Source organism: Amblyomma americanum, chromosome 8, assembly GCF_052857255.1.
Source record: "Amblyomma americanum isolate KBUSLIRL-KWMA chromosome 8, ASM5285725v1, whole genome shotgun sequence".
Taxonomy (NCBI): Eukaryota; Metazoa; Arthropoda; class Arachnida; order Ixodida; family Ixodidae; genus Amblyomma; species Amblyomma americanum.
In genome coordinates, this window is record NC_135504.1 from 68,850,966 (window position 1) to 68,864,873 (window position 13,908).

Consider the following 13,908-nt stretch of genomic DNA (forward strand, 5'->3'; position numbering starts at 1 on the left):
CCAACATGACTTTCAACAAGCACGAAGCAGCGATAATTAAAAAACTTCAGTGGAACTGTTCTGTTCTTTCTAGTATCATAAACATTGTAACAACATTTGAGGTAAGCAAAGCTAAATGTTCGAAGTATTATCTACTTTTCGCGTTAATCATGAAAACCTAATTGTGTTTGAGATTTGGGTGCATAATGCCGAGTGCGGGTGGACTGAATGTAGTCGAAACAGTTAATTACCAGTGTCAGGAATGTTTCCCTCATTTTTTATAGGACCATCCAACCTGATTGGCTGTTTTGCCGCATAGTTCCTTTGGCAAGCTAGCTGCGTTCGAAAGAGGCTGCTTCAAAATCGCAATGAAAAAAATGAAATTGAAATTGGTTTTGAGGAAAGGAACTGACGCAGTAACTGCCTCACACATGTGGTGGACACCCTAACCACGCCGGAAGGAAAGGAATAAAGTAGGGAGTGAAAGAAGAAAGAGAGAATGAGGTACCGTAGTGGAGGTCTCCGGAATAATTTTGACCACGTGGGGATCTTTAAAGTGCGCTCACATCGCACAGCACACGGGCGCCTTTTGCGTTTCGCCTCCATCGAACTGCGGCCTGAAATTTAGATCTGAGCTTAGCAGCATTTTTTCAGACGTCTCAATAGCCGGTTCTTTAATCTTTCTGATTTCTGTGTCGTTTCGGCAGGCCCACACCATACGGTATAGGCTCACCTGTCTTCCACAGTATGCACGATCTGGCTCTTAGTATTCCGGGTGTATTGCGTGAAGTTCATTTGTGTTCTTTTGAGTGTTATTACAGAGTGTCACGCTCTGCCGCAGCAAACAAGCATGTACTGCGCTCCAATATCCCTATCCATTGCAATTGGCCAAGAAACGGCCCAAGGCCGAGACGTGAAAGTAATTTTGTCATCTCTGGCAAAGCACTCTGTATTGACAGAGCAGGAGCCATGCCCCCAACTTCCTAAGCCTACTCCTAACGAAGCACAAGACAAACATCCGATCCAAGGCGAAGGTTTCAACTTCATGCGGTTTAATCTCTCAAAACGACTCAGGCTATCAGTGGCTCTGTAGTGGAGGACTCCGGGTAATTTTGACGACCTGGCGTCGCTTAGCATGCACCGAAATCACACAGTACACCAGTCTATAGCATTTCGCCTCCATCTATAGGCGACCGACACGGCTGGGATCAAACCCAAGTTTTTCGGGTCAGAAGCCGTGCACCATAACCACTGGGCGACCGCAGCGGCTTTTCAATCCGAAGTCTTCCATGTTATCTGCTAAAAACGTCGTGCAGTAGGCCTCATTAGCATAAATCGATGTAGTTTTTATCATAAGCACAATTATTATATTGCATAGCACTCCTCGCTTCCCACATCAATTCTTGTCATTTGGCATGGGGAACAACACTTCAGTCAAACTTCAGTAAGATAGTTACTGCAAAAGCAGGTCATGCGCATTATTCAAAATGCATCACACTCAGATCTTACCACCAAGTTGTTTCAAAACACAAAGTCACAAAGCTACGAATGCGACGCGAACCAGAAAATTGGGATGGAAACACAAAAACACCAACATATTAGCTCTTGGAAAGGAATTGCAAGCGAGGTTGATGAACACTTGTGTACAAGAATATCCGCGCCTTCGAAGTTAAAATAACCTGAGCTAGTACTGAATTTCGCCTCGCTAAGAGCTTCTCATTTTCCTGTTCATGCTTCAATTGTCTTGTTCGCGTTTCATTTCTTGCTGATGGTACAGATGTAACTTATAGGAACGCAGAAAACGCTGCACGTTTGTACGGGATGACCAAATAGAGCATGACCGGTGAGCTTTTGTCCAGTATTGGGCGGAAGCGAGGTTCTCGCGTGTGCATAAAGTCTGGACTCCATGTGCGCGAAAACGCGAGCGACGCGACAAGGCGGCACGGCGACGCTCACTCCGTCGCTTGTGGGCAACCTTCATGCAAGCGAAGGTGGCAAGCAACGCGAACCCGCGACGTGCGCAGCGGACTCCGTGCTTTGCGCACTCAAGCTTAGAAACACGTCCGTAACCTGTTCTCTCCCTTAAACTTTTGTGAGTGTGCCTCATAGTCAGGGCCAAAGGAATATTTCCTCTACGGCAGTGGTGTAGCGGCAGTGGAGGTAACCAACAGCGTGCTTGAGGAGACGAAGTCACATCACGGGTTCACGGGGGAGGTGTGCTTTCGTTCGGTGCCTGTGCACTCCGGCTTAGTAAAAACACTCCCATAAACTGTCACCGCAGTTTGATTGTAAGTGAGCAAACTAAAGTTTACCAGTAAGAATGCGCGCCGCGAGTGTTTCTGCACAGTTGGAGCGCAGCGGCACGGTGGATCGAGCGCCGGTACCCGCGGCTCGACACGCATCTCTCCCTGCAGTACGCCCGCTCGCGTAGCCCGCTCCAAATGCTTTTAGCCTTCCGCACCCAACAAGTAGATTGTTTTAATTATGTAAATCATGCGGGTCTGCCTCTCAGCTGCAAAACCAAATATTTTCTCGACGGTGGCGATGACCAAGACGACGGGCGGGTTTCGTGAGATATACCCGTGAGAAACCGTGGACAGACCGGAAACGGCTTACCCGTGAGAAACCGTGGACAAACCGGAAACAGCTTTGGGGGGGGGGGGGGGGAGGGGCTCTGATTGGCCAGTCGCGTGGGGGACTTCCGGGCGACGAGCGAAATTTTCTGTGGGTGCAGATCCGAGCGACACGGCAAGCGACACATGCATTTTGCTTCGCGCGACGGCGTCGCTCGTCGCTTGCCGCCGTCGCCTTCCCGTTCGCGTGAGTTTTCGCGTACATGGAGTCCAGGCTTAACTCTGCGAGAAAAGATTAGAGAGCATCCGGTAAGACGGCCTCGTCCCGAGAGGTGGAGAGCAGTCTCTCCGGAGGACAGGAAGGAAGACCTCCGCGAGTGCGTCGTCGCGGCTTTGCGAATGGCAACCGGGGTAGCGCTTGGCATTCCCCTTAAAACTCTCGAACAGCCCGCGCAAGGCATCTTGGCCGAATATAGAGTTTTATACTAGCGCGTACTGTTGTCGTTTACCGCCTGCCGCGCACCGCCAATTCGCGTCTGCTGATTGGTCCTGGCGTGGCAGGAGTTCGTGCAGCTGGCCGGCATATGGCGTCATGTGGTGTCTTCGAGGCTATCTGCGCATGCGCACCAACGGTGCGTGCAGCTATCTCTTGTCTCATAGTGCGACCCGTCAGTGAACACGAACATGTAGCCTTGATGGCGCCTAATGGGCGCTCGCCTGCCGTGCGAGGACAAATCAGCGCGCGTAGTGGCTATGATCTGTACGCAGTAAGCAGCAGCAGTGCGCGCTATGCTATAAGTCTCCAATTACACGCTCTCGTTACGACGGGACAGATATGAGTGTGCTTGCAGTGTGTTTGCATTCAATAACTTCCACTTGTCTCACCCTGATGAGTAAAGAGCCACGGACAGGAAGGGAGCCGGAGAAGCTTGGACCCACCATAACACCCACTATGCCCACGCACCGCGCATTCAGAAGCAGTAGAACATTTCTGGGTGTTCACAAGACGAAGTATAAGTGAACTGATTGAGAGAAAAAATATTTATTTCGACACACATTACAAGTAGAAGGAATAACATTCTTCCCGACATCCCATCTACTTAGAACCATTATATATGGCGGCACATGTGGTGGCACACAATTATACATGGTGGCAGAGCTTGGCACAATAAACTAAAACAGAATATCAGGCGGTAGAAATCAGGTAGAAACAGTGATTTGTCCTCTTGAATCACGCAGTCTTGTGACTGCAGCGTTAATCTAGCGTACACTATTCAGAAGCAAAGAGAGAAAGGAAGCACACTTCGCCGTTAGGTGAATGATCAATGATTTAAATCGATTATTTGAAAAGTGACGACCTCCGGAGTCAATGAGGTCGCCACGGGTCATCCCTGACGTCTTTGTAGTCGAGGAAGCTCCGGATTGCTCTCCAGCAGTCGTCGTTGAGGTCGACCAACTGCTTCCGCCCGTCCTTGCTCGGGTGGCACACAACCTGGTTTCGCACGACTCCAAGGGCTCGCATGAAGACGTGCATGTCTTGCAGGCTCCTAACCGTGTCTCGGAGCATGACGATAGCGCCGGCCTCATCGACGGACATCACCGCGGCCAACTCCGCGATTAGTGCAGAGTGACTTGAGACAACCTCCACAGCAGCAGCGCAGCGCCTTTGATAGCGTTAAAGAGAATTTGTTCATTTAGTTCACATCAGCCTCGAAAGGCAGTTTTTTGTACTTTTATTTCACGCTTATGGTCTGAGCGAACTCACGAAGGTATTTAATTTGGAAGGCGGGGTATGGAAGTGAAACTCTCCTATACGGTAATCAGTAAATTTGTCAAGAACTGAAAAAAAGTTGGTTTGCGACGAAGGGAAATGACGCAGTAACTGTCTCACTTATCTCGGTGGACACCTGAACTGCGCCGTAAGAGGAGGGATGAAGGAGGTCCATCCCGCGCGACGGTCACCTGTCACCATATTCATTGCCAAGAACTGATCAAAATTCAAAACACTGGAGCGTATACCGCATCCAGAGCTAGTATTTTACATTCCAACTACTGACTGTAGACAGAGACACATGTGGCTCGAAAGTGAACCGGGCAAAATGCTGAATGTGTGAACTAGACAAGAAAGAAATGATCTCGAAAGGTAACTATATAATCAATGCCCAAATTGATACCGACAAGTTGATTGGTCGGCGCTGTACGTGCTGTATGGGACGGTGATCATGCACAAAAAAAGTCGTGTACTGCTTTTTATCATCGAGTGGAAAAAGTTACGTTGAACAAACAAAATGCTTCTAAAGGAAATGCTGCGTGAACTCTACAACTTATACTTTAAAACAGCGCGAAGAAACGCGGACACCACGAAGAAACGACACACATGAGCGCTCGTGTGTGTCGTTTCTTCGTGGTGTCCGCGTTTCTTCGCGCTGTTTCTAAGTACAATGCATTACCAACTAGCCCGGAACCTTGCTCTTCTAAACTCTACAACACTGGACGAAAACTGATGTGAAGGGCTATATTTCAGCCCACTTACGGAGCTGCGTTGGTGCACCTGAGGGCACGCAATAAGACAAGTTCACGAGAGATGTTAGGGAGGCCGCAGGGTAATGGCGACCTTCAGAGGCAAAGCATGGTGCCAGGAAGCAAAAATGCTGCGAGACGCTAAACTACAGGCGCAAAACGCCCCTGTACTGTGAAGAACCGTGCTCAGTGTTTCAGACCGCATACGCTATCCCGAAGAAGCATCCTCGTGGTTTTCTGTGCTGAACGCGGCCAAATCACAGGTGTTAGTTTCAAGATGCCCACCAGCCTCTACGTCAATGAGCACAACTCCGCTCACGAGTTCCACGTTTGGAACTGCCGGCGCGAGACGTAAACGGGCTGTCATGTTCTTTTTTATATCTCATGGTCTTTGCAATAAACGCAGAAAAATGTCATTTAAAGCACAAAGCAAAATAAAAACTGATGAAAATTTTCAAACACTCGAAAATTTGGCAAAGCAGTTTTCTGAGGAAACGCAAGAGCTGCACAGTTAATTTCTCACTTTTCTTAAGGCGATAGCGCTAAGCATCCCCTTGAGCGGAAGAAGCAACGTTGTCCGTCGCCGGCGCCGTGCAGGGAAACTCCCAACACACGTGGTATGTGCTAATTAAAAATTATGACGTGTATTGCGAACTATGGGACGCCATATTTCTGAAATCACAGTAAGTTATACACCCTTAGACAAAGTCTCAAGAGTGCTAGTCGGATATGCTACCCTTAGACAATGCAGGCTTCCTTGAACGACTTCGGTACAAGCGATGGTTTATATCTATGTCGAGCGGTCTTTCATGTAAAGTGGCATCGGTCTTTCATGCAAACTGGCATCTTACAACTGTGTGGTAATAAGTATTGCATGTAATTAGAGAGGTTCCGATTAGGAAGCAGTCATTTAGCAAGTAGCGAAGTGCATGTTAGCGTTTCCTACCCTCTTAGCTTGACGTGGCCTAGTGGTGCCGCCATGCGGCAGCCACCGGAAAGCTCCCGCGATCTTATGAACACCATTTCCCCAACAAATGGCTCGCGAGCAGTGCAAAGTGCGCGTTGTCTTTTTTTTTTCTCGGTGCTGAACCGGCGCCCATAAGAGCAGAGTGCGTGCCTGCGCAGTGATGTGCAAAGAGCGCTGCACGACGCTGAAGGAACTCAATAATAATATCGCCTCATACTGTTAAAGTGCAGCTCAAGTGTCGCCCGAATTTTCAGTTGAAAGCGATATAAGAAATACGCTGACTCTCAGTATACCGAAGTGATCCAATTGCGTTTAAGTATAGTGCGGCCCGATATCTTTTCTAAAGCTTGGCTAAACTTAGCTGGGACAGCAGGTATATATGAATGTGCTCAAGTAAGGACGGTCAGTAATTGGACGAGACCGCTTTACCTTCTACAGAGCTGCAAACAACTTGTGTACGCATACAAACCCACATTTCTAAATTATGTGAACACCCTAGCGCGACAACGTTGAAAATTTGGTGACACTTAATTCTATCAAGGCGTGGGAAGCGATAGCATAGCGCCCCTTGGCGTGGAACAGAACAGACATCCAGTTTAGTGACCTCACTTTCCGTTTAGTAGACGTCATTGCTAGTTTGGCTGACGTCTTTCACATCTAAGGACGTCACTTCCTGTTTAGTTGCTGCTTCCTTCGCCTTGCTGATATTACAAATGTTTAAGTCATGAGTGATGGCTCGTCTATTGACCCATACAGACGTACACAGTTGCAACATACAGTATCACGGGACCTTCATATACCCGAACGCCAATACATACTGCCTAGACTGCAGTGTCGCAGCAAAATTGTCCGACTAGCTCCTTATGCAGTGACATAACACGTGTCACGCGGTGTCTTAAAGCTGTGCCCATGTACTTTGCACGCTGTACATTCAAAGAATGCATGCTTCCAGGCATGACGTAGTACAGTCTGTCAAAAATATAGAGCAAGAGGGGTCTGCTTCCAAGCGGTGTAGCGGGGCTCTTAAACACATCTGACAGTCCTGAGCTTGGGACGGTCGAGGGCTTTAGTTCCTCCCGACCTCGTGAGATTAGGGTCTCTGAGTGTGCAAGGAGTCGCGCTGCAGGGCTCAGAAGGAGAACCCCTTGGCCTGTGTACTTTTGACAAAGAGTGTGCATGAATCCTCGAAAACATACCTGTCACAGCGGGCATCCGACAGAAACTGAGAAGCTTGAGTCACCAGGCCGGAGTTTCGACGCGCTGTGTCCAGGACATGGAACCAGTCACTGTCTACAGTCCTCTGCGGGCGCCTATACCACAGCCTGGCTTTAATGATTGCGTAGTTGTCCTGAACGCCATGGGAAAAACGGCAGACAAAGGCAGTTGTCGCATTGTCAAGCCTAAAGGCTACCCTGCGAAAGTTGTTGCTCTGCTTGACGGCGTCCGCGAGGCATTCGGCGCCCTCTTTGGTGAGGTAATTGATGTTTATGTCGAGGTCTACTATGCTAGTGTTTCGAGACAATGACTCAAATACAACTCTCCAATTTTCTTGATTTCCTAAGCGCGAGTCCCCGTGAGAAACCGAAGAAATGCGGAGTTCTTTCAGCTTAGCTGTACTTTTGATGAAGTCACCAATTGCCGTCGACACGCTTGAATTCAAGTCGAGGGGCTTTATGTCCAAGTGCAAGACTTTGACTCTTTTAAATGAGGTAAGCTGGTGCACTGGGTCGATGTTTGGTACAATGTCTATGGAGCCTTCAGAGCGCAAGTTAGGCTGAGAAAGTACTTCACAATCGGACATACCCACACCACTATGAAAGCGGTATGGTGTAAAAGACACTTTCTTCACGGCACCACTCAGGTAAAGGCGTTTGTATGCTGCACTGAAAACAGGCAGTTTACAATTTCCCAAGGCAATAACTACTTTCTTCACGTTTTCCTTTGCAGAAAGTAGCCGAAAAAACAACGTCCAGTGGTCTGGACTCCAGATGCCGAGAGGCAGCGTGAGTTCTTCTAGTGCCTTATTCTCCATAAACGCCGCAGCCCAACAGTGCAAGAGCGCTTCTTTAGAATAACGCACTCTGTCTGCATGTACAGAATGCAAATCTAAGATGCGTGGAACATTATTGTCAGCAACAACTCTCGGTAAGAGGTCAGCGCCTGTTTGGCCTAGAGTGAAATTCTCGAGTGTAACACTCGTCAAAGTCTTGTTGTATCGCAGAGCGTCCAGAACAAGTATGAAACAAAGTTCTGACTCCCAGGTATCCCCATAGACGGTCAATGTCGTGAGAGTGCAATTATTCTTGAGAAACTGTGTAAATTCCTGACGGCATGCTGGTGCGGCGTCTGAGATAACACTGGAGGCGAATGACAACTCCCTCAAGGAGTAATTCGCTTGTAGCGCTCCCAGAAAGGCGTCTGAATGCTTAGGATACATGCGTAAGAACTGGATGTTCAGACGAGTCAGTGACGTTGTCGACCTCAGAAGAGTCGACAAAGTGTGTACAAGCTCCGGCGAACACTGCTCTAAAAATACCCAGTAATCGAGTTGCTCCAAGTCCCTGAGGTTCGCTATGGTAGTGCACAGCTGCTTGTAGCGGCCAGGTTCAGCATATATGCCCAAGCTCTTCTTGGATGGGTTTCGCCGAAGCGCACTGCAAACAAGTGCTTCCTGGGTACTCGCGATGTTTCTGGTGATATCGAAACTAGCGATGCAGCGGTGGGTCGTGAGGAGCCAGTGAATAAAAGTAGCCGGTATAAAGAAGTTTCCCGTGTGCTGGTAACCTTCATACTCCTGTTGAAGGCTTGAAAGCGACAACTGCCCGCGCGTTTCGGATATTTCACGCAGCTCGAACCCAGCGTTGAAGAGGAACTCATTCAAGAGAGCTAGGTGGTCGACGATTTGGCACGTTCTGTACTGGGAAGCTGTACAAGGGAGACGGAGATCGATGATCTTCCCGCTGAACGGACCTCGGGCACCCTTCAGGTTGGCCAACGAAACAGCGCCAGTCTCCGCAAGGTCACGTGGCAATCTTCGATCTGTCAGATTTGCACGGCCGGTCGCCTCACCTGCGGAGAAATCCAGAGTGCAATATATTTCAGTGAAGTGCCAGAAGAGGAGGGGGGGGGGGGATACTGAACTTTATATTTGCTTTAACTGGCCTGTTAGGATTCTCTCCAAAGGAGAATCGCGATATCCCAGCAACAGTCGCCTTTAACCGCATGGATGTTCAAAAGCGTTTAAAAAATAAACTCAAATTCAAGTTTATTTGCATCTACGTTCGTGTACATGTACTTCGTACAAGACTACAAAAAAGGCTAAATAAATGGGTTTGACTGTGCCTGTACACCCTACAGAAATCCATGGCACTATATTCAGTGTTACAAATTCTGAGTAAAAGCGATGGATAAACGAAAAAAAAAAGCATGATTAGGCATTACAATACAAAAACATACGGACAAAAATCGAAACTATAGAGTACTACAAGAAGTCAGGTAACATAAAGGTTATTCTTAGCGCAAAGTATAGCAGGTGAAATAATATTACCTTTAACGAGAAAAAAAAACGTTACCTACAAGCATTGCACGAAACACTGGCTAAATATTTTTAGGGGTGAGTGTAGTAAAAATAACACTAAATATACCATATATGTGCAAAAAAAAACCTAAAGCACAACATGCCTATTAAAATACGCATAGTTTTCTATGTTGTTTCTAATGAGCATAAAGATTACAGTGCGTGACGCCACATTTGAAAACCGTAGTTTGTACTTGCATTAGAAAGTTATCGTTGAAATTCGTCGCGTAGCAATTTTAAGGGGCTGAACGCATTCTCTGCTCCCATTGCGAAACACCTATTGCCAGTAGATTCGTGCATGCTTGAGCGGGGTTCTCTTCAAGCGGCTGCCCCGCGAAGGAGCCTCGCGAACTCAAAATACGCCCATTAGTCCTTGAACACAAGCTTTACTCTGATATACATGAAAACTCAAACAGCAAGTGCGCAGGCCCGCTATGGCGGAGCGCAGTTTGTTTAAACGCAGACAGGCGAGTCCGCCTTCACGGGGGGTCGGCGGCGAAGGGGTGTCGAGGGGTGCATGGCTCGCGGTGTTCTTGACAACGTCTGGCTGCCGTTGTTACAGATGTCAATAAAGATAACTGCTCAAGAAATTTCTTCTTTGTTAGTGAAACGCTTCAGTAAAATACTACCACAGTGAATGAGGACCGGCTATAACTGAAAGGCGCACAAAAAGGGGCAGCGTATTTCCGTTGTATGAAGATACAGCAATAGCGCGCACTGCTCTTTATGCAATAGAAAGCATTTGTGTGATGTTAGACACTGCGGACGTGCCACATTCTAAATGACATTAATTTTAATGACAAAAGGAATGGAGAGCTTTACAGCAGTTTCTTCACGCGGAAGGAAAGAAAAAAATGCAGTTTTATTACACCCACTACATAAGCAAGTTTGTTAGCAACTGAGTTTATACTACGATGACAATGTAAATTCTCCAGGAATACAACCGCGAGGTATTTATTGCACCACACCAAACTTATTCCCGAAGGAACAATTTGCAGATGACCATCAATGTTGTCTTTTTTTTTTTGTAGGTTGAAAAAGTACTCCCTCTCTTTTATTTATCGCCAGTGAATTGAGAGAGATAATTCTATTATGTTCGCCTGAGGCATTATTCGCAAGAGCTAGGAGGTTATTTGCACAAGGGATGTAAACAGTGACTATATTAGCAAAGTTGTCAATATTAAATATTATATAACAACGGTTCCAGTGCAAATCGAATAACGTGAACCGACTGAATGGGTAAATTATTTTAAAAACACTTATTTACTGAAATCTTCTCACGCCTGAACTGCGGGTTGCTTTCTTGGGCTTAAAAATGAGCCCCTAAAGCCGTATATTTCGAGTTTAGTTCGCACAGAGGTGCGAATAATTGTATAAAATGATTTTTAAAACCCAATGCACACGCCTAGTGGCATTAGATATTGTTCAAATCCATCTAGTAGCAGATCCTCCTGTGTTAGTACAGCTAACTCTGTCGAGCGACTCTTTCAGAACCTGAACAGTCAGTCATAACATTGCGTTTTTAGATAGAAGTAATCATCAATGTTGCAAGTTCTCAGCGTATTTTGAAAAAAAAACCAGGCAAAATTGACATTGGTCCGTAGTCAGACACGCTGTTTTTATCACCGGGTTTGAAAATAGCGATAACGCTTGGAAGCTGCATGCCTTAGGAAATATGCCGCTTGCAAAGCACAAGTTGCACACGTGCTGAAGAACAGGGCATATCAGATGTAAAAGGTGTTTTACGGAGCAGATTTGCAGGCCACGATTATCGCAGCTTTTGCTGCTTGGCAAAGCGCAAAACGCGAGATAAATTTATTTGGTTCTAGCTGGACGTAGAAATGCAGTATCACGATTTCTGGAATTTAGGTAATATACTGAGCGTGGAACACACGACCTATTCACAAAGGATACAAAATAATTGTTACAAGTCTTTCCTAAATGCGGGTTCGATAAAACTTAACCATTACGCACCAATCCTCGTACGCCCTCCTGATGCTGACGTCTAATATTGAGCACATTGGTAACCTTCCTCCACATGATGTCCGCTCGCTTTAGGTATAGTTGCCGAGGTGGTGGCCATGTGGTAACAAGAGTCTCTCCCCATTCGGGAGGTATTGGGTTCGGACCCTTTGACCAAATTGCACCCACCGGTTTTCTAATGGCGACAAGATTTACCCCGGAGCAGCGCTCGGCTGTTCTGGGGCCAATGCTTGGGAAAGACCTTTTGGTAAACCTCACCCCTCCCTCAAGGGAAAGTCTATCCACAAAGGACCGAAATCCACATTGTGCGGTAAAGCCCGCTGTTGCCTTTTAGAGTCACCCCACGGAGAGAGGCTCTCAATGCGCAGGGGCTGAACGAAGCCATGGGAATCCATTTACGAGGCCATACGCCCCTGGGAAGCCGAGCACCAGGCCCGGCCGTGGCTTGTACCCATTTAAGAAAACCGGTGGATAAGCGGACGACAGCGCGAGTCGAATGGAGCATCTCCCGAAGCCAAGCTGTGTACTTATGAGAAACTTATGCCCCTGGGTGATGTAATCAGAGATGGCACACTCTTAAAATAATCGGATGCCTGGCGACCCATATTACTTATCCTTCCTCAGAAACTTGTACTCGTTGCGAATGCCCTCTGCGAATGCCCTCTATACTGAAAGTGAACTGCACTATGTAAACACGCCGCAGTCGACTCAGAACCCCAAATTGGCCGCGTTTTGCCCGCCGCTGTGGCACAGTGTAACGTTGAGGTGTTCGTCTTCTAGCCGGAGTACCCGGGTTCGAACCCGACCGCGGCGTCCGAGTTTCAATGGAGGCGAAACACAACAGGCGCCTGTGTGCTGTGCGATGTCAGTGCACCGGGACCTCCACTACGACACCTCTTTCTTCATTTTTCCCTTGAATCCCCTCTTTATTCTTTACTTACGGTGCCGTGGGGGTGTCCACCAAGAAATGTGAATCAGTTACTGCGTCATTTCCTTTCCTCACAACCAATATTCATTTTCATTTCCACTTGTTTTTTTTAAAGAGAAATTTATTGTCCCATGGCATCAATGATGGGTGAAGGTGTGATGAATGATGTAGAAGATATTAAATGAATGGAAAAAGGTTAGCTGATTTGATGAAGTCCAGCAGAGAACGATGGTACGGGTCCTGCGCCCAGGCAATGTATTAAGCAGGGTTTCTTGGTGAAAGGCCTGCTACCATCAGGTGCCGGATCCTTGTAGGCTTGAGAGCTAGGAAGTCTCACAGTAAGTGATGAATATCCGCCTCAATTCTCAAGAATTAGATTTCAAGGTCCTGCCACCCAACTTCCACTGAAATACCTGCCGATGTCCTCTCAAAATTTCAGTTAAAGCATGAGAAAGATCATCATTGTTGTTGATAAAACAATAGTAAAATTGTAGAAACCTCGCATTAAAGAAAAATACTTTATGTCTCCTATTCGAAATGCTGACCTTCAGAGCTCCTACCCCTTCACTCTACACACTGTACCACAGCACATCTTTAGCACTGGTTTGAAATATAGATTTCTGTACATGAAAATTGCTGCTCGAGTTGTCTTCTGTTTTGCTGTTTTCATAAAGTTCGAAATTTTGGTCAGAAGCTAAATGCTTGCCACTGAGCATTTAGTGCGCCTCATTTGAGGATTCGTTGGTATGCCATCGAAATCGGGAATCTTGAAGAACAGTGCATATACCGTGCCCTGTTCTGTGACGATTTAGGGCGCCGGCTGTTTGTCTTGTGTTCTCAGTATTTCTAGTAGCCGCTAAACGCTAAATTCCAAGGCCGACACACCTTGCATAATGGGGCAAACACCATGTTTAGCTTCATTATCAACTAACGGGGCTGTAATTAACGGGATTAATTTCTTACTGAACATTTTAGAACGGTGAAGAAAATTTGCCCGGTCGACATCCCGGAAAGTTGATAAATAATGCAGGAAACAGCGTAAAAGTAATTGTAGTGATGCACGGAGGCATGTGACTCGCTGTTTCTTTCTCTTTTTTTTTCTGAGGTGCGATGGCGGCAAAATGATTAGGGATAGCCAGGAGATGTACTCCTTTAAAAATATTGTCTATAGACAGCCTATATATTTCTTAATGCCTCTATTGCCTTCCTATAGACATTTATTTTTGTATATTCATAGTATTTAGACTGTTGGTTTGTCTATAGAGAGTCTACAGACGTTATGAAATGAAGTCTATGCACAGTCTATAGACTGTCTAAATGAAGTTTTGTAAGGACTGATCGGTACATTTTTCTCGAGACCACTGCCCTGGCTATTTAAATG

The 13,908-nt window shown here is 46.8% G+C and overlaps 1 protein-coding gene across 1 annotated transcript; it reads right to left on the bottom strand.

Annotated features, from left to right (window-relative positions):
* Positions 1 to 3,584: 3,584 nt before the first annotated feature.
* On the bottom strand, positions 3,585 to 9,108 carry LOC144101863 (uncharacterized). Its single transcript, XM_077635086.1, has 2 exons — positions 7,236 to 9,108; positions 3,585 to 4,216 (listed from the first exon to the last, which is right to left on the bottom strand). The coding sequence occupies exons 1-2, from the start codon at positions 8,474 to 8,476 to the stop codon at positions 3,919 to 3,921; spliced, it is 1,539 nt and encodes a 512-aa protein (XP_077491212.1). The 5' UTR covers positions 8,477 to 9,108; the 3' UTR covers positions 3,585 to 3,918.
* Positions 9,109 to 13,908: the final 4,800 nt, after the last annotated feature.

Excerpts from the sequence above, each read along its gene's own strand:
- LOC144101863 (XM_077635086.1), bottom strand. The coding sequence starts at position 8,476 with ATGTATCCTAAGCATTCAGACGCCTTTCTGGGAGCGCTACAAGCGAAT. Across the intron at positions 4,217-7,235 it reads TCGGATGCCCGCTGTGACAG|GCGCTGCGCTGCTGCTGTGG; the intron begins GTATGTTTTCGA and ends ACGCTATCAAAG.